Source organism: Nicotiana tabacum, chromosome 18, assembly GCF_000715075.1.
Source record: "Nicotiana tabacum cultivar K326 chromosome 18, ASM71507v2, whole genome shotgun sequence".
Taxonomy (NCBI): Eukaryota; Viridiplantae; Streptophyta; class Magnoliopsida; order Solanales; family Solanaceae; genus Nicotiana; species Nicotiana tabacum.
In genome coordinates, this window is record NC_134097.1 from 16,365,122 (window position 1) to 16,391,602 (window position 26,481).

Consider the following 26,481-nt stretch of genomic DNA (forward strand, 5'->3'; position numbering starts at 1 on the left):
TTTGAGACGGAAGGAGTAACAAAAAAACAATGTGAACACAAATTTATATCTGCTGAACTAGTTTGTAGAATTACCCTTTGGAGGAAAAACAATTAGCACATTCCTTTTTAAATCCTAGAATAGATCTGGCATTTCTCAGCTTGCTGCTAATCTGCTCTAATTTCAAGAAGAAAAAATAGTTGATGGGGGAAGTAATGCAAAAAGTACTCTTGAAAGCTGCTGATGAATACTTAGAGGAAGCCACAACTATTAAAGATGTTCATTATACATATGCTGAGCATTTTATGCTAACTACAAATCTGAAAAAAATTACATAATGAGAGTATTTTTCATGATTGTTATACTTTATACATACATACAAAAAAACAAAATCGATTAGTACACGAAATGTTTCGTGCTGAAAGCTGTTAGTAGTATTTATCTATGCTTGATGATCAACCCAAGCTGAATAATGAGGTCAATCACCCTCCGAGAAGGTCTGCGGCTTACTGCTTGCAAATGCCAGCCACACAATTGTTCCAGTAAGGTAGAAGAAAATTGATGGTGCAAACAAAGAAATCTGCACAGAAGTAAGTTGTAAAAGTTATGAAATGATCTTCAGACTCAACAGGCTTACTAAGGTTATAGAGCATTCTGGGGAATAAAAGAGAGTAACTTACACTCCATGAGTGAGTTGAATCAAGAAGAAAACCAGTGAGAGCGACGCCTACAATTCCGGGAACTGCCCCCACAGTGTTGGTAATACCCTGCATATACAGTTTATCAAAGTGGGAAACAAAAAACAATCTGGACTTGAATTTGACAGAAGATATCCAACTAATCTTCTTCGGACGGATTATCAGTGTAGTAGATAATCTTACCAAAAAGAAACTTTTTCAGTGGCTAAAAACAGTTACAAGGAAAACAGACGGGAATAAGACCATTATATGGACTTCATAGGATATTTGCGACAATTATGTGCATAAGGAGTAGATCAAAGAATGAAGTGCAACAACAACAACAACAACAACAAACCCAGTATAATCCCACAAGTGGGGTCTGGGGAGGGTGATGTGTACGCAAACCTTACCCCTACCTTGAAGGTAGAGAGGTTGTTTCCGAAAGACCCCCGGCTCAAGAAAAGATGAAAAGAAAGCAGTAGCAACAATTAGTAACAACAAGTCAACAACAAGATATTAAGAAAACAAGCGTAATGAACAACATGTAGTAATAAAGATTTACCAATAATAGAATACAAGGCTAACTACTAATCCTCCTGGTACGGGGAAGACACACACATGACTACCTACTAACCTTCTAACCTCTCACACTTCCTTTCAGTGCAAGAACCAATATCATATTTATGCATGAGGATTACACCGACATTCTAATTACAGGAAACTCATAAATACAAGCTAAGAAACACCATATTAGCCAGCTTTGAGTTCAATGGAAGGTAGAACTTGATTTTCCTTGTTTCCACGCAAAGAATGTTTAGAGATAATTATCTTGCATCAAAAAATCTGCGCATGTATAAAACAAATGCAGCCCTGATGTGTAACATACCAGAAGAATGCTTGCATATTCAGGTGAAATGTCTTGATGGGTGCAATATAGGCCTGCAACAATGAAAAATTTGACAAGATTAATTGTACCATCAGATGAGGAAGAAGTGCATCTTTATTAGATCCTATGTTGCGCAGGCTCTTCAAAACAGCTGCCACACCCGTGTCGGATCCTCCAAAAATGCACTACTTTTGGAGCATCCGACATGCATCCATCAATATTTTCGAAGAGTCCGAGCAACATAGATTAGATCCCAAGTTCAGAATTCTTGAAACCAAAAGCAATTTACTGGAGTACCTGATAAGGCAAAACTTGAGAGGGCTAAACCACCAGTGAGGATTGTTACTACTTCCCAAGGAGGCAAACCGAAGTCCAAAGAAGAAAGAATCATACAGGTCGCTGGGGATAAAAATGCAATTGTTTGACAAATTTTTCTCACCTGTTAGTTCAGATGAGTTACAAAAGAGTGAGTATTGGCCTTGTCAAGTTATTTCAATCTTTGTTTTGATATTCACATATGCCAAATTATAAGATACAATGGCAAAGTGGTACACAGAAAACAGGTTTATAGGGACAGTAGGCAGGAGGTTGGGGGAGGGAAAAACAACAAAGATATGATTAATTAGAGTAAAGATAAAATACAGAGCATGTCAGGGTATTGAATATTTATTACCAGGAACCAGATTCCGTGCTTATCTCACCCACGCACAAGACAAGATATTAAAATATGGATAACTAGTTTATAAGTTTCTCTAGAAAGATAATAAAAACAAATTAACTTGAAAGGAGATCAATAAAAAATATTCAGTTGATGTATTCTCCATCTGAAATATTATTATACCATTTGAACACCATGTTACAAATTTTGGCCAGTAACTTTTGAGAATCTCAAATCTACAAATGAAAACCATTTGAAGCTTCATTATGAATGTTATCCTTACTACCAGCGCCTCGCCTCTCTACCTTCATAAGGTAGGGGTAAGGTCTGCGTACACATTACCTTCTCCAGACCCCACTTGTGGGATTTCTTTGGGTTTGTCGTTGTTGTTGTATCCTTACTACCAGCATTAAGAACAGAATAGTTTTCATCCCTGGGCATGCAACTTCCATGAAATAAAAATTCTCCATCTAGAATATTGTTATACCATTTCAGTGCCATGTTATAAATGTTGGTCAGCAACTTCCACAAGATAGATACTCATGTGATTTGAGAATCTCGAATACTACCAACGAAAACCATGTGAAGCTTCATTATGAAAGTTATCCTTACTACCAGCACTAAGAACAAAATAGTTTTCATCCAAGGGCATGCAACTTCCAACAAAATAAAAATATGTAAAACCTACAGAAATATAATTATTGGAACATGCGATCAACATAAAAAATGTTACTTTGAATTACAAGGAACATAGCTTGCTCCAGTACAATCAAGAAAATCCCACATGTTTTTCAAGCTTTCCTTCTAGATATGCACTCATACATTATTTACTGTCATTAGAAAGAAAAAAAAATGACTAGAGGATATGATCAATGTGAAGTTCTCAAATCCTCATATTTTATGTTATGAACCATATAAAGAGATATAAAACCTAGGGTTAGACCAGAATAATAAGAGTCTCGGAAAAGAGGAAATACGGAGTCTTACCACTGACGTATCAACCCCTTTGGAAATCAAGTTATCAGCAAATTGTGATGCAATGCCGGTAACAAAAATTGAAGCTAATGGAGGGAAAACTGAGACCTGAAATATAAATTTAACATTTGAGAGGATATTCCTTAGTTGCATAAGCAGTCTTACTTGATAAATCAAGTCGAAAGTGATTAGATTTGGCAAGAACTTACTAAACTTAACGGTAATTACTGTAGGAAACTACATTACATAATTATTTTATGTTAAATTTTCAGCCAAATACCTGTGTTGCCCCTTAAACTTGGCTCCAGTTTCCATTTTGACACTTCAACTAAGGCCAGTACCTATTGAACACTCCAACTTATTTGAAAGTGTACCTATTAAACACAAAGTATGACATGGCAAAAACAAGTGTTTCTCACTTTCCCAAAGCGAGTGAACTCATACCAAAACCATATTTTTTTCTTTTTTTAATTATTTGAAAACACATTTTTAACCCGAAATGACCTCACCAACTCCACGACATAACACCGTGAACCACCGGTAGCGTGAACCCAAAATGCCATAACCACCAGCTTCAATGTCTCTGTCTTTCCTTAAAAAAATCACAACTATCTTCAACAACACAAAACACATACAACTGCACCACCAACTTCACCAAAACTCGACAATCGTCTCACCTCACCTTCACCAAAAAATCTCATACACAGAGAAAATCACCATTAACACAGAACAAAAACCTCCCTTTCAGATTCTTCAATTTTATCAAACATAAACAGAGGAATCAAAGGTACACACAACGATTTTAAACAATTCACATTCTTCCCCTCAATAAAAGTCATTGGAACTTGATTTTTTCTTAAATTTCAATCATAAACTAAGATTTTAAATTTTTGTTAACAAAAAAAACTTAAATCGTAAAATAATTAAAACCCATAAAGGAAAAGAAAAAAGAAAAAAAGAGAGGAAACCCCAAGAAATTTGAGAAAAGCTTGGGATATCCATTTACGTTCTCAAAGGGAAAGAGAACCATAGATTTGGGGGAAAAATCAGTATATATTTCTAGCATGTTGGTAAAAGAGGGCATGAAGTCTAAAAACTCTCTCGGCGCATGTTAAGCTAAACGTACGCCATCCATGGGGAGGAGAGCAAAGACATCAATCCCTGTATCGGAATCGACTCAGAAAGGGGTGGGACGAGTAGCTAATCCATCGTTTCATGTTGAAATCCAAAATACTGGTAGGAAATCACGGGCAATTGCTGAAATAATCGGAGATGGAACTAGGGCTCCGGAAGTGGCGATACCAGGTCCGTCAATGGCGTCATCAACTTCAGTTCTGGTACATGCAAACAATTCAACAAAGGATCGGTTGGCTGAATGGGAGAAATCCATACAATCATCAGGAGATAGGAGGAAATTATCATGGGCTGATGAAGTTGAACTTCAGGAGAAGCAACCGACTCAATTGCCATCTTCTGTGTGGGATAATTTCGATATCTCAAAAATTACAAATGCGGGATTCAAGCTAGAGTACGTTAGTCCAGAAACAGAGGGTGATCGAAAAATTGGGGAGATTGAAGCAGAGGGACATTGAATCGGAGATCGAATATTGGAGGAATGCAGTTGTCTGCTATGTTTTAGGTGCGTATCCACCATTCAGTGTTTTGAATAGCTATTTACTGAGGATTTGGGGAAAGCATGGTATCAATAAGATTGCAATGCTTAAGAATGGAATTGTCATGGTTCGCTTTGATAGTGAGGTGGGGAAGAATGATGTAATTCAGGAGGGGATTTTCCACTTTGATAATAAACCACTGATTGTCAAAGCTTGGAATGCTGATATGGATTTCTCAAAGGATGAACTATGCACGGTACCAATATGGATTAGATTACCGGGGTTGGAGTTCAAGTATTGGAGTGCCAAAGGTTTGAGCAAGATTGGAAGCCTGGTAGGAAAGCCATTAATGGTAGATAAGAACACAGAAAAGGAAGTGGAATTGAATTTTGCAAGACTGTTGGTGGAGGTAAAAATAGGTGATCAGTTTCCGGAGATAGTCTATTTCAAGAATGAGAAAGGGACAATTGTAGAACAAAAGGTTACATATGACTGGAAACCTTCTGTGTGTGATGTGTGCAGTAAGTATGGGCATACAGGGGAAAATTGCAGGAGGAACAAGGCTAAAGAGATCGGGAAACCTACACAAGAGAATGACACAATGAGGGTAGTTCAAGTGGAAGGAATTACAGGTAGTCCAAGCAGGCAGACAGAACAGGTAGCTCCAACAGAGTTACAAAAGCAAGCTGAAATACGCAGGGATAACAAAAATGGGAAAGCTACACAAAACCCAGTGATGCAGAGTGATGGGAGAAACAGGAAACAACAGGGTACAAGGTGGAATCAGCCGCAGAAACATGCTAATGTTCCTGTAGTTATTAAGGATGTGGTGACTGTTACTAATAAATTCCAAGCATTGGAGAAAGTTCGAGAGGAGAAGGAAAAAGAAAGTCAGGGAAATGTGGGTAGCCAAACACCTCTCCCTGTGAGAGATGGTTAATATCCTTAGTTGGAATGTTAGGGGCCTAAATGGCCCTACAAAGCAAAAGGAGGTCAAACTCCTCTGCAATGAGCTGAATGTGGGATTAATTGGTCTATTGGAGACTAGAATTAAGCATAATAAAGTAGAAGTAGTTAATAAAATGTTTGGTGGATGGAAGTTTCATTCAAATCATGCCTCACACTACAATGGTAGGGTTTTGATACTATGGAGAGCAGACTACTATAAACTTAGTGTCCTCAGTGAGAATGCTCAGGCTGTCACATGTGCAGTAACATTTGTGCCAATGCAAATGGAATTCCTAGCAACATTTGTGTATGCCTACAACTTAAGGGAAGAAAGGAGAGAGTTATGGGAATATCTCTGTCATATATCTGGAATGGGGCACAAGCCATGGATAACTATGGGAGACTTCAACTCTGTGCTACATGTAGAGGATAGACAAGGAGGCAATCCGGTCACACTTAATGAAGTAATTGATTTCCAGTCATGTTTGGATGTAACAGGTTTAACTGAATTTCCAAACAATGGATGCTCATACACCTGGAATGATAAGCATGAGAGTGGAAGGATTTTCTCTAGAATTGATTGGGTGTTTGTAAATGGTGAATGGATGGACAATGTGGTAGACTGTAGAGCAAAATTTCTGCCTGAAGGAGTGAGTGATCATAGTCCTATTCAGATCACAATAGCACAGACTAACAACCAAGCAGGGAAAACATTCAGATACTGTAACATGTGGAGTACTCATCCAAAGTTGAAGGAAATTATGGAAAATGTATGGTCTCAGAGTATTGAGGGGTATAAAATGTTCCAAGTAGTTAAGAAGTTAAAGCTGCTTAAACGACAATTGAAGACCTTACATAGGAACCATTTTAGTAACATTGCGGAAGAGGCAGCAAAGGATAGAGTCAATCTACTGAGAAGTCAGGAGGAACTTCAAAAGTTCCCACTGAACACTGCTCTACAGCTAGAGGAGAAGGCTATGGGGGCAAAATTCAGAAGATCGAGCCATTTAGCAGAGATGTTCCTTCAGCAGAGAAGTAAAGCAACTTGGATTAGGGCAGGGGATGACAACACCAGATACTTCTTCTCAGTAATTAAGCACAGGAAGCTAATGCAGGCAGTCACACAATTACAAGACCATAATGATCAAATGCAGTATGAACCGGATACAATAGCAGACATTTTTGTTGATTACTATAAGAAGTTATTGGGTGAACAAGGAGAATGTAGAGGAGGTATAGTCCGCTGGTTCTTGGAGAATGGGTACAGGTTAACTGCCACTCAACAAATGCAACTGTTGGGATCCTATACAGATAAAGAAGTAAAAGAAGCTATGTGGGGCATCAATGTGAATAAAAGTCCAGGACCAGATGGTTTTGGAAGTGGTTTTTTCAAGGAAGCTTGGGATATTGTGGGCTCAGATGTGACTGAGGCAGTATTGGAGTTTCTTAGAAATGGGAAACTCCTCAAGCAAATAAATGCTACTATAATTACATTGATCCCAAAGGTTGCCAATCCTTTAAATGCTGGCCACTTCAGGCCCATCTCATGCTGTAATGTAGTATATAAGTGCATTTCAAAGATGTTGTGCAAAAGATTGAAGCAAGTACTACCACACCTAGTGAATGAATCACAGGCTGCATTTGTGCAAGGTAGATCTTTGGTCCATAATGTCCTCATATGCCATCACCTTTTGAGGCACTACCAAAGGAAGACTACTCCTAGGTGCTTAATGAAGATAGACCTAAGGAAGGCCTATAACATGGTTAGATGGGATTTCTTAGCAGAGATGATGCTAGGATTTGGTTTTCCGAGCAGCTTCACACAGCTAGTTATGACATGTGTGACCACTACTACTTTTTCAGTCAAAGTGAGTGGTACAGGGCATGGGTATTTTGAAGGGAAGAGGGGCCTGCGTCAAGGGGACCCAATCTCTCCATTGTTATTTGTCATGGTCATGGAGTACCTCTCAAGAATTCTAAATAGGATGAGCCAGCTACCAGACTTCAGATATCACCCAATGTGTAAAAGACAGAAGCTTACACAATTGGTTTTTGCTGAAGATACAATGATCTTCTGTAAAGCAAATGATAGCTCAGTGAAGAGGGTCATGGAAGCATTGCACCACTTTTCAGAGGCATCTGGGCTAGTGGCCAACATTGACAAATCACACATTCATAGCAGGAGTTGACAAGGAGACAAAAGCAAGAATAGTTCAAATGACTGGCTTCACCCTGTGAAATTTCCCTATCAGATACCTGGGCCTTCCCCTATCCCCCATAAAGTGGAATAAAATGGAGTGTCACCAATTGATTGTCAAGATCACAGAGAAAATTAGGGCAACTTCTGCAAGACATCTATACTGTGCTGGGAAGCTACAGGTAATAAACTCTGTGCTATTCTCAGTTCATAATTTTTGGGGTGCAGTATTTGTGTTGCCTCAAATTGTGTTGAACGAGGTAGATAGGAAGTGCTGGGAGTTTTTACGGGGAAGCTCAGAAGAGAAGAAGAAATTGTCTTTAGTTGCATGGGAGAAAATTTGCAAACCTAAGAAGCAGGGTGGTTTAAATGTAAAAGGATGTAAGAACTGGAATAAAGCTTCTGTAAGTAAAATGATTTGGTTGATTATGGAAAAAGCTGATAACCTATGGGTAAAATGGGCACATGGTCTCCATACGAACAATGGAGTGGATTTCTGGAATCACATACCTCAGGCTGATAGTAGTTGGTATTGGAAGAGGCTACACAAACTGAAGTTGTGCATGGTGAACTGGTATAGGGATGAAAGATATAGTCTGAATGCAAATGGTAAATATTCAATCATGCAAGGATACCTAAAACTGATTGGGGACACACCAAAAATGGAAATCGCAGAGTTAGTATGGAACAAAATCAGTCTACCAAAACATAGGTTCATCCTGTGGTTGGCTGTTCAAGGTAGGCTATTGACAAAGGAAAGGATGTTGACAATGGGACTACAATGTGAAAATACTACGTGTGTACTGTGTGATGGAGCTGGAATGGAGAATGCTATACCTCTGTTTTCTAATTGTGTATGGTCTACGCAGCTATGGGAGATGTTGAACCAATGGAGTGGTACCAAACTTCAGCAGCAGGATGCTCTACAATCCTTAAGCAGAATACAGGGTAGGAGATGGAGTGTGATGAAGAAGAGCATTATCGCAGCAGTGTATGGAGCAGGCTTATACCAGATTTGCGAGGCAAGAAACTGGAAGATGTTTAGGGACTCTACTGTACAGAGTAATATCATAGTGCAACAGATTCAAAGTGAAATTAGAGAAATAGTGGACATGATAAAGAATTCAAAACGAGCTAGGAAGGCTAAATACATAATACATAGGCTATGTAGCTAGTGATAGATACTGGATGTCGTAGATGAGTTAATTTGTTTGAATTTTTTTTCTTTTACTGAGGCTTTTCCTGGAATCACCAGGTAAAGTGCTCTCTTTGTAAATCTGAATTTGTTTGACGGACTGGTAATACAATTTCACATTTATTACCAAAAAAAAATTAGTATATTTGAATGAGTCCTCTTATCTTTCTGCCTCGTCCAAATATCAAATCGGCATCATTTTTGGTGAAGCCAGTGTCGATGGTAGCTACGGTCGAAAGTGATTGAGTAGTTTTTATCTGTACATAGGTGAGGATTGCCTGACAATGAATGGTGAAGGAGGAGGAACTAGTCTTATGTAGGATTAAATTTATATTCTGTTTGGTTGGCGGTAAGGCTGTCCAACGGGACGGGCCGTCCCGTCCCGTCCCACTTAATTCTAAACGGGATGGGCCCATGTTAAACGGGACACTGGATGGGACGGGATGGCCATTTCGTCCCGTTTATCCCGTCCCGTCCCGTCCCATCCCGCCTGTCCCGCGTCCCTTTTTTTTTTTTGAATTATAACCGTTGGGCAACGGCTATAATTGCAAAAATAGCCGTTCCCAACGGTAATGATATTTTTATTGAGAACGAAGAAAATGAGGATGAAGAAAATGAGGAAGAAGAATTAGATGAAACACCCACTAGTCCCGCAACACAAGCTCCAACTCAGAGTCAATCTCGGTCTCGGAGCTTTACCCCATGTACCTCCTGTAAGGGGTAAGCCTAAGGGTGAACGTCCCAAAACATCACTTGTATGGAAATTTTTTAAACATGATAAAGTCAATCAACGTGCTACATGTGAAATATGTAAGCAACGATTTGCGCACACCAAAAGTGGTGGGACGGGGGGTTTATCTAGGCACTTAGGTAAGGACCACAAAGCTTTATGGATACAAGCTAAAATAGAAGCCGGACAAATACCGGATCCTAGCACCGGTACTAGCACTCCTAGTGGATCTGGCGGGGGTTCTAATTTTTTACAACAGCTTGACCCTGCTTCTGGTACTATTTTACGCCCCTATAACAAAGATAGAGATTGTGAGAACTTAGCAAAAATGGTGGTTGTCTGTGGCTTACCTTTTACTTTTCCTTCTCACCCTGCTTTTGTGCATTATATACAAGAAACTTATAATCCTGTTTTTCAAGGTTTTCCTAAGACTACAGTTAGAAATGATATTTTTAAATTTCAAACCGAATATCTTCAGTATATTCGTTGTGTATTTTTTCACTTAGATTGTAAAGTGTCTATCACATCTGATATAGGTCGTAGTCCTAATGGTTGTGATTATTTAACTGTTACATGTCATTGGGTTGATCATCACTTGAACATGCAAAAACATATTATTGGTTATAAATTTGTTGATTCAAAACACACTGAAGCATATATTGCAACTACTGTTCTACAAATACTTGATTTTTATGGACTCATTGATAAAGTTTTAACTATCACCTTAGATAATGCTTCTGCTAACACAACTGCAGCAACTAGCTTAAGAACTAGACTTTGTCCAATTAATCCGGCAATTTTTCATATTAGATGTGCATGCCATATTTTTAACTTGGTTGTAAAAGATGGTATTAATTTATTTTCTGATGTTTGTAGTAAAGTACAACATGCTTGCGGCTATATTTTTCGTGCTAATAAAGCGAGTAGAATTCGTGAATTTGCTCAACAATGTGCTAGTGCTAACCTTCCATATAGAAAAGTTCCAAAAGATGTTTGTACTAGGTGGAATTCTACTTATGAAATGCTTAAAGTTGCTTATGATTATCGGGTGCCTATACAAAAGGTATTTAATATGCATAATGGTATCCCCGCTGATCAAATTATTGATTCTGATTGGGATCAGATCAAAGAGCTTACTAAATTTTTAGAAAAATTTTATTATGCTACAAAACAATTTTCTGGTATATATTATCCTACTATTACACAAATATTATGGTATATTTGTGGAATTTCTGTTGTATTTGGTAAGTATAAAACTAATCCAACTTATACACCGACCATTAATGAAATGATTGCAAAATTTAAAAAGTATTTTTTCCCTATTCCCCAAGTTTATTTAATTTCTACTATACTTAACCCATCTTTAAAATTAAGAGGTGCAAATGGACTTGTTCGTAAAATTTATGAGAATTTAGCAATTCAAGAAAATGAACAACCATCTCTCGAAGACTGCCAAGCTAACATATATTCTTATGTTAGATCAATGTTTGATAAATATAAATCTATGGAAACAACAGGTGGTGAAACTGCTCCTTCTACTTTTAAGTCTAGAGTAGAAGTTCTATGGGAAGATATGAATGATATAACAGGTTTTGATTCCTCTATTGATGATGAACTTGATTCTTATCTTAATCAAGAATTGGAAAGTATTAAAGACGAAGAAGGCAACGAACAACTTTTGACATGGTGGAGGGAGCGTGGCAAGGCTTTTCCAACACTTTCAATAATGGCCCGAGATATCCTTGCTATTCAAGCATCATCAGTAGCATCAGAAAGTGCTTTTAGCGCGGCAAGATTTCAAATCGGAGATCATAGACATTCATTAGCGGAGGACAGCCTAGAGATTTCCGTATTATCCAGAGATTGGATTAATTCAGAAAGAAAAAATCTTGGTTTTGAAAAATTAACCACTAGGGAAGATACTTAGCACTGGGAGCGATGATGGCATGGAACTCATGGAACATCAATCAACATTGCCAATTCCAGAACAATGTCCGAGAGAAATTATAGATAAGTTACAACGAAGTTATATAGGAGCTTACAAATATTAGTATGATAATTTGTAATTGGCTACTAAAAAGGCCTAGTTCAAACAGAACCCTTCCTATAAGGTGGCTGCGTAGATTAGGTGCTCTTCAAAAGAATTATATTTGTATGTGAGATTTGAAAGTTCTATTAATAAAATAAAAGGCTCTAAGCGATGAATTATTTTTATGAATTATCTTACACTCTTACTTAGTTACTTAATGGCTTGAAATTATATTAAATAAATTATAACTCTATTATATATTTATAATTACTAGAATATTTCATTACAAGTCTTTTGTTTTAATATTTTATAATTCTTTACTTAGTTTTTTAATTTTCGTTTAATTTTTAAGTTTATTAAATAAGTCAAAAAACTAGATGTTGCAAACTTTAAAAACTTAGTCATTGTCAAAAGAATAGCCGTCGCCAAACTCAATGCTTAAATAATTTTTTTTTTTAAAACGGCACTTAAGGCCCGCGAACCCGTCCCGTCCCGTTTGTTAGCGGGACGGGATGGGCCTACCGTCCGTCTCATCCCGTCCCATCCCGTTTGTTAGCGGGACGGGATGGGCCTACCGTTTCGTCCCGTCCCGCCACCATCCCGGCTAAATGTCGTCCCATCCCGTCTCGTCCCGTTAATTTTGTCCCGTCCCGTCCCGTTGGACAGCCATAGGTGGGGGAGGGGATTTTATGTGGAAATAAAATTTCTTTTTATCTTAAGATTATTTGGACCCAAATGCGACGTGTCTTTGTCTCATTCGTCACTTTGCCACCTCATCCGCGTGTGACTAACACGCACTTTATTTTTTTGACTGGTAGTAAGTGAGGTGTTTAATAGGTACACTTTCAAATAAGTTGGAGTGTTCAATAGGTACTGGCCTTAGTTGAAGTGTCAAATGGAAACTAGAGCCAAGTTTAAGGGGTCACACAGGTATTTGGCCTTCTTTAGAACGAACTTCAGTAAATACTGATTGGTATGATTACTCTAGTGTAAGGAAGTATAACAAAGTAACCTTATACAATAAGCTACATAGTCAGAAGGGAAACTTCAACAGCTCTCAGGTATCATTAATTACTCCTAATCCAGGAAGGAAAGATATCATGAAGAGGTCAATAAAGTTTTTCACATTGTGGATATACATATTACATAATATTCGCCTTGAAAAACACAAATGATAAATATTTAAAGTTCACTTGTTGATGAGGAAAGGACAGCCTTACACTATGTTTTGTACAGGAGGGAGAAGGATGGGGAAGCAGGAAGAGGATTTAAAAGTTGAGACATGAATGGAATATTTGGTATCACAACATTATATCTTTGAAAGTTTTGGATTGTTAAGGGATGGGTGCAACATATTGTTGCTAGACATTGACACATGAATATAAGGAAAGCGACTAGAGACGGGAAGCAATGATACAGTAGACTTACCCATGCTGCTTCTGTCAGATTAAGATTCAGCTCCTCGCTGCAGGGGATGCAAATCAAAATTCAAGCTTTATGAAATAAAAAAGTATTTCCTTAAAATGAAAATTGTAAATGCAGAAGATACAGGAGACAAGTTAAATTAATTTAACAGGATGCCACACTACAACAGGTCCCTGGTTGTGCAGCTTAGAAAAGCACTTTTTAAGTAGTGCTTTCAGATAATGTATGAAGTTTTCATACAAACAACTTGGTAAGTGTTGGGTACAAAAGTTCTCTGAGGCACATTTATTATCTAATTTGTAACTACCACCAAATAGATTTCTTTATATATAATTTCATTTGATAGTGGTTAACGTTGTCTTTCGAGACAATGCATCAGTTTTAGGCCAAAGTGCTGCTTCAGAAGCTCCAAAGTTGAGGTTCTGCAACATAGAGTTATCTTGTATAGCAAAAGTGTTCTAGTACTTAATGTAAATATATATATATATATGATATAAACCCAAAATTCTTGGCCATAGGTGTAGTCAAAGCACCCAAGTTAGGTTGCCAAATCCAATGCGGATCCCACATCCACATCTAAATCATGTCGGATCGATAGGGGTGTGGAAAGGATTTGAAGAATCTAAGCAACATACTCTGCAACAAGTGGTTATTTGCCAAAATCTCTATGAACTAACAGAACTATCAAACATTAAGCAAACACTTAAGAAGTGTTTTTTTCTTGCTAATAGCACTTATTCCAATTTTCTCAAACACATAGCAGTTCCAAATGAGGCCCAAATCCAAATTTCACTACAATATATAGCTTTTTCTTCTCAACTCAAACAGGAAAAACATTGGGTATAAACTTGCCAAAAAGAAAATGGATTGTTATGAATAGTTGAATTCCTTTTCCTGCTAATATTTTAACTCTATACGTTAGGGAAGTTTGCTTATCATCATAGTTACTATAAATTGGAGATATCTACTTGCACTTGTACTTGAACGATCACTGAGCAGCCTTCATAACAAACTGGAGAAAGCATCTTTGGAAAGGAAAAAGGTTGAATCCTTTGGTTATTTTACTATGCTGCAATCCTACACCATGGTCAGACTTAGCACCATTTTGCAACGACCCGGCCGGTCGTTTTGAGTATTACAACCCCGTTTCCCCATTTACTGCTCAAATTGTACTTTACAGTTGTTTTATGACTTTCCGGGTTAGTTGGTTCGGGTCCGGAAGGATTTCAGAGTGAAATGAGACACTTAGTCTCATAATTGAAAATTTAAGTTAGAAAAGTTGACCGGATGTGGACTTATGTGTAAACGACCTCGGATTTGAATTTTGATGATTCCAATAGCTCCGTATGGTGATTTTGGACATAGGAGCGTGTCCGGAAAATTTTTTGGAGATCCGTAGTGGAATTAGGCTTGAAATGGCGAAAGTTGAATTTTTGGGAAGTTTGATCGGGGGGTTGACTTTTTGATATCGAGGTCGGAATCCGATTATGGAAATTTGAATAGGTCTGTTATGTCATTTATGACTTATATGCAAAATTTGAGGTCAATCGTACGTCATTTGATAGGTTCTGGCGTCGTTTGTAGGAATTGGAAGTTTCAAAGTTCATTAGGCTTGAATCTATGTGTGATTCTTGTTTTTAGCATTGTTTGATGTGAATTGAGACTTCAACTAAGTTCGTATGATGTATTGGGACTTGTTGGTGTATTTGGTTGAGGTCGCGGGGGACTCGGGTGAGTTTCGAATGGTTAACGGATCAATTTTTAGACTTAAAGTGTTGCTGGAAATTTTCTGATATCTGTATTTGGTTTCCTTCTACGCGAACGCGTGAGAAGGTCTGCGATCGTGTAGGGTTAATTGGGGGCTGTTGAGTTTTGTTCTATGCGATCGCGTGAGGAGGAATGCGATCACGTAGCTCTGGGATTTTGTGTTATGCGAACGCGTGGCTAAGGCCGCGTTCGCATAGAGGAAATAGAGCAGAAGTGGAGGGCATGCGTTTGTGCTTCGCGATCGCGTGGACGAGTCCGCGATCGCGTAGGTTTGTGCATCAGTGATTCGCGTTCGTGTGGATTCAATCGCGTTCGCGAAGGCCAAATTTGGGGGCGGTTTCTTTTGTGCTTCGCGATCGCGTGAGCTAATCCGCGATCGCATAGGGTCAATTTTTGGCAGTGGAAATGTGTGCTTCGCAATCGCGGGACTTGGTTCGCGATCGCATAGAAGAAATGACTGGGCAGAGAGTTTAAGTTCTGAAAATGGGATTTTTACCGATTTGGAGCTCGGGAAGAGGCGATATTTGGGAGATTTTCAAGGAAAACGGGTTAAGTGTTCTTAACTCAATATTGGTCAAATTACATGAATCCATGGTTGTTTTTAATTTTTAATTGGTGAATTAAGTTGGAAAATTATGAAAACCCTCTTGGTTTAATTTGAAGATTTGAGGGTCAAGTTGATGTCGGAATTTGGTGAAATTTGTATGGTTGGACTCGTGGTTGGATGGGTGTTCATATTTTATAACTTTTGTCGGGTTCCGAGGCGTGGGACCCACGGGCGATTTTTGAGTTAATTTCGGATTTTTATTGAAAAATTAGCATTTCCTTATTGAATTAATTACAATAATTTGTATTGACTGAATCGAATTAATTGTGGCTAGATACGAGGCTTTCGGAGACCAATTCTCGTAGCAAAGGCATTGCAAAATAAAGAATTACACGATTTGAGGTAAGTAACTCTTCTAATATTTGAGCTGAGGGTATGAACCCTAAATATACGTATTATGTGAATTGTTGAGGGTAACGTACATGCTAGGTGACGGGCGTATAGGCGTACACCAAAGAAATTGTGACGTAATTGTTTCCGTGAAATTTTGTAGTCAAATAATCTTGGCATTTTCTATGTAGTTTTATATGTTGAAGAAACTTAGCTGAGAATCATATTAAAAATCATGTTAAGGCTATGTGCCAGTATTATCGGGATCCACAGAGGTGATATTGTTGTGAATTATTTGTTTTAAATTGAAAATTCATACTCCGTCATATTCATTTCATTGCATATCATATCTCAGTCTCTGTTGTTATTTATTGATACATCATATTATCATTTCCGGGCTATTTTCATGACATTGTGAGCCCATGAGAGAGACTGGAGAGATTGATGACTGAGGGAGGCCGAGGGCCGGACTTTGAGGATATTTTTGGGATCGGGCTGCACGCCGCAGCAGGCCATGCTGGCTTTATATATATTATTATTATTATTATGAGAATCGGGGTTGCCCGCCTGCAGCAGGCCTTATAGGCTTTATATAGCACGTGAGTTTTCCGTGCAGCACGTGAGTTGTCCGTGCGGATCCAGATATTTGTACTATAGCACATGAGTTGTCCGTGCAGCACGTGAGTTGTCCGTGCGGTTTATAGCGCTTGGGCTGAAGGAGCCCCTCCGGAGTCTGCACACACCCTCAGTGAGTACGGTTGATATTATTGAGGGATGGATCTTCCCTGGACATGGATCTTGTCCGAAGTATTATATACCTAGAGATGGATCTTCTCCACGGGCTGGATTGGCCCTACTCGGTACTGAGTGACTGATGATCAGTTGATGTGTATATTCCGGGATGGATCTTCCCTGGGCCGGATTGGCCATATACAGTACCGAGTGATTGAGAATGATGAGTGGAATGTGTGAGAATGTGAGATTGAGTACTCTGAGAGCGTGAATACAAGAGTTCGTCTCTGAGATACATTGCATTGGCATGCACACATGACATACATGCATAGAGATGTATTTTCCTCATGCTGTACGGTATCACGTCATTCATGACTTCTCACACATATTGGCATATGGGCATAGTGGTGCATTTTCACTGGATATCTGGAAAGAAAATGAAACATCTTATTTATTATGGAAAGGATTTTTGGAAACAATTACGGTTTTCAAACTTACCCATATTTTTGGCAACAACGGTAAACGATTTGAGTTTTTCACTGATATACTTGAAAGGCAGAACTATTTTTCAGAAATCATGATTTTGTTAAGCATTTTATTTCTGAGTTACTTCTGGTATTACTTGTTTTATATTGTTATGAACTATTGTTGGTTATGGAAGTTGGACTCTGACCTTGGTACAAGCTCGTCACTACTTTCAACCTAAGGTTAGGTTTGTTACTTATTGAGTACATGAGGTTGGTTGTACTCATACTACACTTCTGCACCTTGCGTGCAGATGTTGGCTGTTGATGTTGTTGTGTTCGTTGGGAGCTGGATCTGAAGATGTACCTGCGTTTCGGCTGTTGCTGCCTCTTGTTTATAGTAGCCTTAAATTCATAAAACTGTGTTTATGTACTTTTCGAACAGATGATGTATTTACTTCATACCAGCTTTGTATACTCCATTCTTAGAAGCTCATGATTTGTACTACCAGTTCTTGGGGAATGTATAATATTAAGATTTTTCCTTACTTAAATTGCTTCAATAATTGTTATTGGAATTGGATATTTGATAATTGGCTTACCTAGCGGGTTGGGTTAGGTGCCATCACGACTAGTCGGATTTTGGGTCGTGACACATTTAGTATAAAAGTCAAGGTTTACTTCCCTTCTATGAAGGGGAGCCTTGGCATAACTGGTAAAGTTGATGCCATGTGACCAGGAGGTCACGGGTTCGAGCCGTGGAAACAGCCTCTTGCAGAAATGCAGGGTAAGGTTGCGTACAATAGACCCTTGATATCCGGCTTTTCTCCAGGCCTCGCGCATAGCGGGAGTTTAGTGCACCGGACTGTCCTTTTTTTTTTTTTAGTTTAGTGCACCGGACTGTCCTTTTTTTTTTTACTTCCCTTGTCTCAATTTCTCTTTTGGCAATGTTCTTTGCAAAGTTTCTAAGTAGTTAATTGTAATTGGACTTAGAAGCTGATAGGCCAGACCAGTTGAACTTCCATCTGCAGATATCCTATTTAAAGCATCTTTTACACAGCTATAATTGTCATACCTTGTCTTTTACAATTTCATTTCAATATGACCACACATTCTCAATAATCGTCCTTTATGAACCATGGCACTAGTGTCACAAACAAGAAAATAAAAATTTTACAAAAAAAAGCTATTAATACTAAATACTAAGCTCAATCACGGCAACACTTACCTGAAATAGGTAGGAAGCCAAGATAAGCAAGTATAATGGCCCCAACTCCCACAAAAATGTGCATATATCATCGCCCATACAGCTTTGCTTCTGAAAAATGCCTTCCACGGTACATCCTACAATTAAGGGCCAATTGGTATAAGCTTCACTGTTGCCGTAAACCAAAGTAAGATTCTTTCTTTTTTCTGGATCATATGAAGTCTTTGCAAGAAATTGGAGCCTGACTTTATTATACCGTTGAACACGGGAAAAAATAGCACCCAACATAGCTTGAGGAGACTCCAGAAGTTAATTTTATAATGATTATTGCAATTCTACTTAATGTTACATTTAGTTTAACCTCTCTATTAAATTGTATGTAGACAACCAAAAGATATCCAATCAACTGTTTTAGACCTGTTCTCCAACTGATTTTCTGTACACATACCTTTAGAGAGGCGCTCAACTCTGCCAATGAAGAACCCATTGATTTATTTCTAGAAAAAGACGGCGGCCCTGTAAATATGCAGAATATTGCTTGCCCGATCAGAAATGCAGTATAAAGCAATACAAAAGCAGATAAAATTTAAGTTGATATTGTTAGTACTCGACTAGACCAGATTTTACCACAATTTTGACAAGGCTGTGGAAACAAGAGACTCTACTCACAAGACATGGATTCTGTGGAAAACCAGGGCCGATCTTCTTTAACCAATTGAAATCCTAAAAACCTGAAATATGCAGAGATAAGCACATCAACTTAGAATTGGTTAATATGTGCTTTATTGGTAAATAACTAAGCTAGGGATAATGCAACTCAAAGAGTAATTTCTTCTCAAAATGAAAAACTGAAACCAATGACCACTTGATGAAATCTGGAGGGAAGTGGAGTAAATGGCCAATACTACTGGAAGGATTCCTCTTTGGATAATAGGTCTTGTAGCTGGTATTCTTGATCATTCATTGATTGATAAATAACTACAAGTGATGGAGATAGACGATTTAAGTAACGGAAAATCCTATATTTGAAAATTTTATTGAGAATGACTGGAAAGGTGGAAACAAGACTAGATATGATCAAAATAAATCAAAGCATGCCAAAGGGAAGGAAAATTATCTTCAAAATCTGTGGAGATTGGATTGACATAAAGAGGAAAGAAAAGCTTCAAAGCTAAGAACAGCCTAACGAATAGCAACATTCTGTAAGTGGGGATGACAACAACAAATAGGTAGCACGTAAAGATGGATGACAAGATTTAGGGGGCGTAGAGCGATCGACTTTTCTTTTTTTTTTTTTTTTGGTTGGGGAAGGAGAAAGGAGGGAGGCCAACTTACCAAGCTATGCCTAGAAAGCCAAACAAGTAAAATACAGACTCCCACCCATAGTTCTGGATCAGTGGAGGAGCCAACAGAAGTCTGCAAATTCAGAAAATTTTAGATGATCACCAAACGACATTAATAAAAGAATTTTAGCCATGCCTAGGAGAATCTAATATTGAAACAAAAAAACGGATTAGACCCAACATGATTTTGAATTTCTACGAACAATTTGTTAGAAATCGTGCAGGTTATATCACAGAACTTCAGAATCGAAAGCGCTGATCAGGTATTTGCTCTAACACCTTTTCCTGATACATTTTGCACTTTCTGCAGTTACTATGACCATAAAGAGTAAAACCAAGATGCCTAACAGCTTAAATAGGGGTCAGAAGTGTTTTACAGCCCTTGTCATAAATGAAGTATAGTTTCTTGCTGCTGAATGCTAATGTCAAAGATAACTCGCTATGATATTATGCTAGTGTCAAAGATATCTTGGTATGATATCACATCAACAGTTTGGTATATGTCCAACGAACTAAAAGTCTAGAAACTAAGTTCTGCATTTGAAATTCCAACGTTTATCTTCCTCAAAACTACATAATCATTTGATAGATAGAAATGTATATGAGATTTTTCAATATACTGGTATATGACTGATAATTAAGTTAAAGATGAAAAATACCCGGTAACACTTCCAAAACTCAAACCACCAAAAACAAATGATACTGCCCGAGAGCGTTCTTCCAACGGTATTGTCCTGTACATAATATGTAGAGACAAAACAAACATGGTAAATGAAATATACACAAAAATATTAAATTTGCACGAAAAGACATGCTAACAACATGATTGGATAAGTATTCTAGATTCTAATACAGACGTGGACTTTTCAGAGGCCTTGTAGAGGTCTAAAGTATATGATATATATCAACCTCAAAGACGATTTTAACAACATAATTGGGTAAGTATTCTAGATTCCAACACAGATGTGGATTTTTCAGAGGCCTCGTACAGATCTAAAATATATGACATATCTCTGCCTTTAACTAAATAACTTCAATCTGGATTCATCACCAGTGTGGCCTTTTAAATTTCAGACTCTGCATCATCAGAAACACTATCTATAGTTTGTATCTCAAAAATTTCTTCACATTCTAAATATCCTATAATTTGTAATATAGAGCACTCTACGAAAATAAAGTAACATTGAAGCAACATTCTCTCAGCTATCACAACTAGTTGAACCAGCTGACATGCAAGCTTGTCACCGTTCCAGTTTTTGTACATTATACAGCAAGGAACGTAGAGCTACTATTAGAAGCATTAGCGGAATAATTAATCAATGTTTTTGTTGTACAGGGGTGATTTAAAGCATGCAAAAGCAGGTGTAATATAAGAAACCATTATCCGGATTCATGTGTCTAAGTACTTATAAGTTCAAACATACCTGGCAATCAGGTCAGTGGCAGCTGATGGTGAAACTCCTTCTCCTATCCCAACCTATAATTGGAAAACAATAAATAACAGAATCATAAGTCTACAATACATGAGTAAATTCTCCACATCTATTGAGAACGAGATAGCATAAGTTTTTGAAACACATAGAGCAAGGCCTAATGACCAACAATCCTTCTTTGGTTAATGTAGATACAAATACATCGTTTAAGTTTGTAAATTTCCTAGGAAAAGTCAAAACCAAATTACCAAGATCCTTGAAAAGATGAGTGCAGGCATAAACCCTGCAAGATAGGGAACTAACATTGTTGCCAGAGACCAGACTAAGACTCCAACTTCAAGAACTTTACTGCAAACAAAAGAAAAATCCAATAAGCATGATGAATGGTGAAATGATCAACATGGCATGCTATCGCCCCCGTCGTTTCGGAGGATCTTTTGTAAAGTTGGTAGCTTAGAAATATAGTAAGTCTATGAACTATTGCACCAATTGTAAAAGGATATATACGTAAAGTTGGTTTGCTTCTAGCCAACAATCCGAGACTAGAATGATTCTCATCTATTGCACAACACCAGAAACTTGACCATCCAAAAACTTACCTCCCACCAAATATCTTCGAAAGCCACCCGCCTGGCAATTGACTTAATGCATAACCCCAAAAGAAAGATGACTGTACCAATCCAGCTACTGATGAATTCCAACCGAATTGATGCGACATTGGAATAATGGCAATGCTCAAATTGACCTATTCAGTAAAAGAAATGAAATATCAAAATTTAATTAACTGAAAAGGAAGAAAACTTCAAAAGAAACAAAAAGATTTATGCTTGTTAAGCCATTTCGCATGATCACATTCGACACTCTGCTCCATGAGTGAACCGAAACAATTTCTTTTTCGCTTCTGTTATACTTAACTCCAGCTGCAAGGAATGTGCTAACCAGTTCCAATAGCAGACAAGAGCACCAAAAGGAAGCATTTCTCATCTCAAATTCTCTCATTTGCATTTTCTAATGCACGTGCAAATCAACGTTGTCACATTAGCAAAATACATTACACACTTCATTCCGCCACCAATGGGAGGTCGAAGAAATGCATCAGGTCACCAAGTGTGCAAAGGAAAAAGGATAAATTCACCCTAGGACCTTACTAACTTTGTGAGACCTTTAGCCAAAGACCAGGGGTTATAACCTTTGATGTTCCACATGTATATATCATCATACTTCAAAGTTGCACCAGAACTCGACCTACCACGCCATTGACTGACACACAGTGGCGGAGCCATCTTTAACCAACCCTTCATGTGAAAATTACACTGTGTAGTTAGGTAAACTTTATTTTATGCATATATACTTTATGTTGCCCCATGGCTTCTGGTTTGTTTAATTCTTTATATTTTGACTCTACTTAATGAAATTCCTGGCTCCGCCACTGCTGCCACACCTCTGGTTATACCGAAATAAATATGGGTCTCGTTAGAGACACAAAATCTATGCACTCCCATACGTAAGCTCTTAGAAAGACTTCTTATAATTCAAATTAGCAAAAGTTTCCCTTCTCAAGTAATCATCCAAACTGCATTAAAAGCCGATTGGACTACTAATAGTAGTGGTGCTCTTAACATTAAACTAAATGACAATTAACTTTAACAGTCGCACCAAAAAATGAAAGCTCTTAGCAAGACCAAATTATAAAGTCAACTAATCAACAAAACCATCAATCCATCAATTATGAGCTCAAGACAATAATACTATAAAAAAAAAGGGCAGCCCGATGCACAAGCCATCCCGACGGGGAAGGGCCACACTCTAGGGGTGATGTAGACAGTCTACCCTAATGCAAGCATTAGTGGTTGCTTCCACGGCTCAAACCCGTGGTCACACCGAGATAATTTTACTGTTCCTTCAAGGGCCCCCTTCAAGACAATAATACTATCAACAACAAAAAAATAGGAGCTGAAACACACCATCAATTTTCAGAAAAGATCAACTAATGCAATTCTTGAACTGAAAACATCACAATATGTTACTATATGAAAAGAATTCAATTACCTTATCCATATTACAGATAACAAAGGCAAGAGAAGTAGTTCCAATGAGCTTATATCTTTGAGGCAAATTCTTCCAAGGTGGCCAACTCCATTCAAAACCAACTTCCTTTTCCTCATTTTCAGCTCCCAATTCATTTCCAGAAGTTGAAATCAATTCCCTCTTCTTGCTCAACTCACCATTCACTTTCAACCCCTTAAGTATTCTCTGCTTCTCTAAAGCTTTTTCCTTTTCTCTTTCTATTATGCTGCAAGAAACTCTGAACTTCAAACTATGGTTTTGGGCGAAAAGATTCAATCTTTGAGGTCTCAAAGTGTTAAAGATCGAAACTTTATGGTTTACAAAGTTGGGAAAATTACATAAGTTATTGTTTTCTGCTCTAACTGTGAATTTAGCCATTGTTGGGTTTTTTCAAGAATTCTTTGATTTCTTGAATATGAAAAAAAAAAAAATTATTGCACTAATGCTTCTATACTCCGCATTTTTTATATAGATCAGTCAGAAAGAGGGGTTTTTTCAATTTCTTTTTAAATTGGTGATTTTACTTCTACTTTTGTTTTTTTGGGTTACTGTTTTTTCCTTTATTTAATTTTTTTCCCCGTTATTTTATTTTTAAAAATTTTCTACGTCTCTAGGAGTGAGGACTTGGAATTGCCACGAAGTTAATAATTAGAGGCCCCAATTTAATGAGGAAATCTAATTTGTGGGAACTTTTCACTGCCACGTGGAAGCTGCTCGTTAGATGAATAATTAGCACAAATTTGAATGGTCCGCTTCACTTTTTGGAATATTCCCCGTATTCAGTTGATAGCACATTTGATCCCCATAATTATTGGTAAATGATAATTTTGGTCCTTGTGATATAAGACGAAGTACATTCAACGTTTAATTAATTAAAATGTGTGTGTTTTCTCCCTTAATATAAACAGCCACAATAATTAGGTAGCTTTATGAGAACTATTGGACAATCTAAAAATATGTTGTTAGTACAGATCATATCATATTTTTACAGGATAAAATATGTTATATTAAATGATCGCATGAGGAAGTGACACGTGGAATCGAAAACAGAAGATAGTTGAAACCGAAGGCAACGATCTCGTCTGTTATTGGAGAGAATGATACTCATAAAGATGAAATAAATGCATGTCGCCCGGTAGCATTTAATGAAGAAAATTCTGCAGCATTAAGTATACTCCCTGTTACAAGAAATATGACATTCACTGCCCGTCGTTACACATTTTTCAATGGCCCTTATAATTGATATTAAAGAGGGGATTGATCCTAGGACCGTGTTCCATGGGTGCAACTATAAATAGTGAGCTCTGTTATCATTGTAAAGGACACAAATTTTCTGACAAACATACGCTACACTCCATTCAAAGCTTAATATAATTTTATCTTCTTGTTTTTTATATCATTGTTGTTGTGCCCGGAAGCCCTGCTCCCGGAACTATTATTTCTGTTATTTTGTCTCCATCTCAAGGCTAAGTATTGTATTTTAATATAATTCATCTATTATTTCAGGATCAAATTAATTTACTTGTCTAGAAACCACGTATAAATTCAACTGTGCCATTTTACGGGTAAACAGTTTGGCGCCCACAAAGATTAACGAGGCAATTTTTGTCCCAATTGGGTTTTATGGCAAGGTTTTTAATGAGGTAGCAACGGAAAGCATACTGCGAAGAAGGTTTCAACAGCAGCAATACGAACTTTTAATAATAAGGCACACAAACGAAGAACCACTTCGGAGTGGTTAGATAATCTTTTGCTTGGTAGCAAAGTTCCCACCGGGAAGTTAAGTTTGCTATCAAACAAAGGTTACCCGACCGTTCACAAGTGCAAGCCACTAGGGGATTGTTAGATAGTCTTTGACTCGATAGCATAAATTCCTAAGGGGAAGTGAAGTTTGTTACCAAACTGAAGATTATCTAGCAATTTATTAGTGGAATCCTCTAAGGTGTTAAACTTCTAGTGTTCCAATTCGCATTCGAACACTAGGGGGGATGCTATGAGGATACGACAACAATGACTGCCACTTCGATCAGGGATCATGGACTGCGCGGCCAGAAGCATAGTTATGCCATCGGGATCAGGGACTGCGAGGCCAGCCCCGTAGAAACAAGTTGTACAAGTTAGCCACAAGAAATGACAATTTTCTTTTAACATAACGAATGTTTATATACTTTTTGAAAATGAAAGGAATAAAGTAAAGTCCTTTTATTTTTATCTTGTTTCTTGTCTGAACGATGAATTGATTTTGTCATTTGAAAATTAAACAAGAACTTCAAATACTAGTGCCGTAATTAACTGGAGACGTCCTCTTCAAGAGCACTGTAAACATAAGAGGATCCTCTCTTATGAAAATCCTCATGATAAAGGGTTGATTTCGGAAGAACTTGTGCCCGAAATCCAAATGCTTTCGAGGTAAAATACACCCGAAGCCCTGCATAATTAGACACAAACAATAAAACTTGCGCAAAACACTTAAACGAGAAATGACGTAAAGATTAAACTTGCATAAATGTTCAAACAAAAGAACGCAGAAAAACTCATGCAATACTTGATCAAAAGGTGTTTTTATTTACAATGAATGTGCCAAAATGGCACAAGTACAAAAGTTGAGAAAAGAAATGAAAATCTAAGTTGTTGCATCTTCGGAATCCGGAGTAAGAGAAGCGTTCGCGCCCCCAAAAGAAGTGAGTAGATCTGTCGCCGGCTCGATATCTTGACCTTCATCATTTTGGCCTTCAACATTGTAACGACTTGGCCTGTCGTTTTGAGAGTAATAGCCCCGATCCCCTATTAACTGCTTCCCCCGTATCTTTTTCTGCTTATGTGACTTACTGGGAGGTTTTGTTGTTGGTTTCGGAGTATTTTGGGGCACTTAGTCCCTAAACGGAAGCATAAGCCTTAGGATTTTGACCCTAGTCGGAACTGTATGAAGACGACCCTGAAATGGAGTTTTGTCAGTTCTGTTAGCTCCGATGGGTGATTTTGGACTTAGGGGCATGTCCGGTTTGTGTTTTGGAGGTCTGTAGCCGATTTAGGCTTAAATTGGCAAAAGTCGAATTTTTGGAGATTTTGACCGGTACTGGACCTTTTGATATCGGGGTCGGATTCTGATTCCGGAGGATGAAGTAGGTTCGTAATGTCAATTATGTCTTGTGTGCAAAATTTGAGGTCAATTGGACGCGATTTGATAGGTTTCGGCATCGGTTATAAATGTTTGAA

The 26,481-nt window shown here is 37.9% G+C and overlaps 1 protein-coding gene across 1 annotated transcript; it reads right to left on the reverse strand.

Annotated features, from left to right (window-relative positions):
- Positions 1–205: 205 nt before the first annotated feature.
- LOC107813160 (putative anion transporter 6, chloroplastic) lies at positions 206–23,897 on the reverse strand. The gene is made up of 15 exons (XM_016638383.2): positions 23,248–23,897; positions 21,798–21,943; positions 21,447–21,546; positions 21,190–21,242; positions 20,425–20,499; positions 19,758–19,838; positions 19,092–19,153; positions 18,871–18,938; positions 18,444–18,559; positions 13,319–13,355; positions 3,191–3,286; positions 1,843–1,984; positions 1,546–1,598; positions 660–746; positions 206–559 (listed from the first exon to the last, which is right to left on the reverse strand). The coding sequence occupies exons 1-15, from the start codon at positions 23,641–23,643 to the stop codon at positions 458–460; spliced, it is 1,614 nt and encodes a 537-aa protein (XP_016493869.1). The 5' UTR covers positions 23,644–23,897; the 3' UTR covers positions 206–457.
- Positions 23,898–26,481: the final 2,584 nt, after the last annotated feature.

What these genes read in the sequence shown, in the direction of transcription:
- LOC107813160 (XM_016638383.2), bottom strand. Translation starts at nt 23,643, where the DNA reads ATGGCTAAATTCACAGTTAGAGCAGAAAACAATAACTTATGTAATTTT. An exon ending in TCATCTTTTCAAGGATCTTG is followed by an intron (nt 21,243 to 21,446) that starts GTAATTTGGTTT and finishes TTCCAATTATAG; the next exon opens with GTTGGGATAGGAGAAGGAGT. An exon ending in AAGGGGTTGATACGTCAGTG is followed by an intron (nt 1,985 to 3,190) that starts GTAAGACTCCGT and finishes CTGAACTAACAG; the next exon opens with GTGAGAAAAATTTGTCAAAC.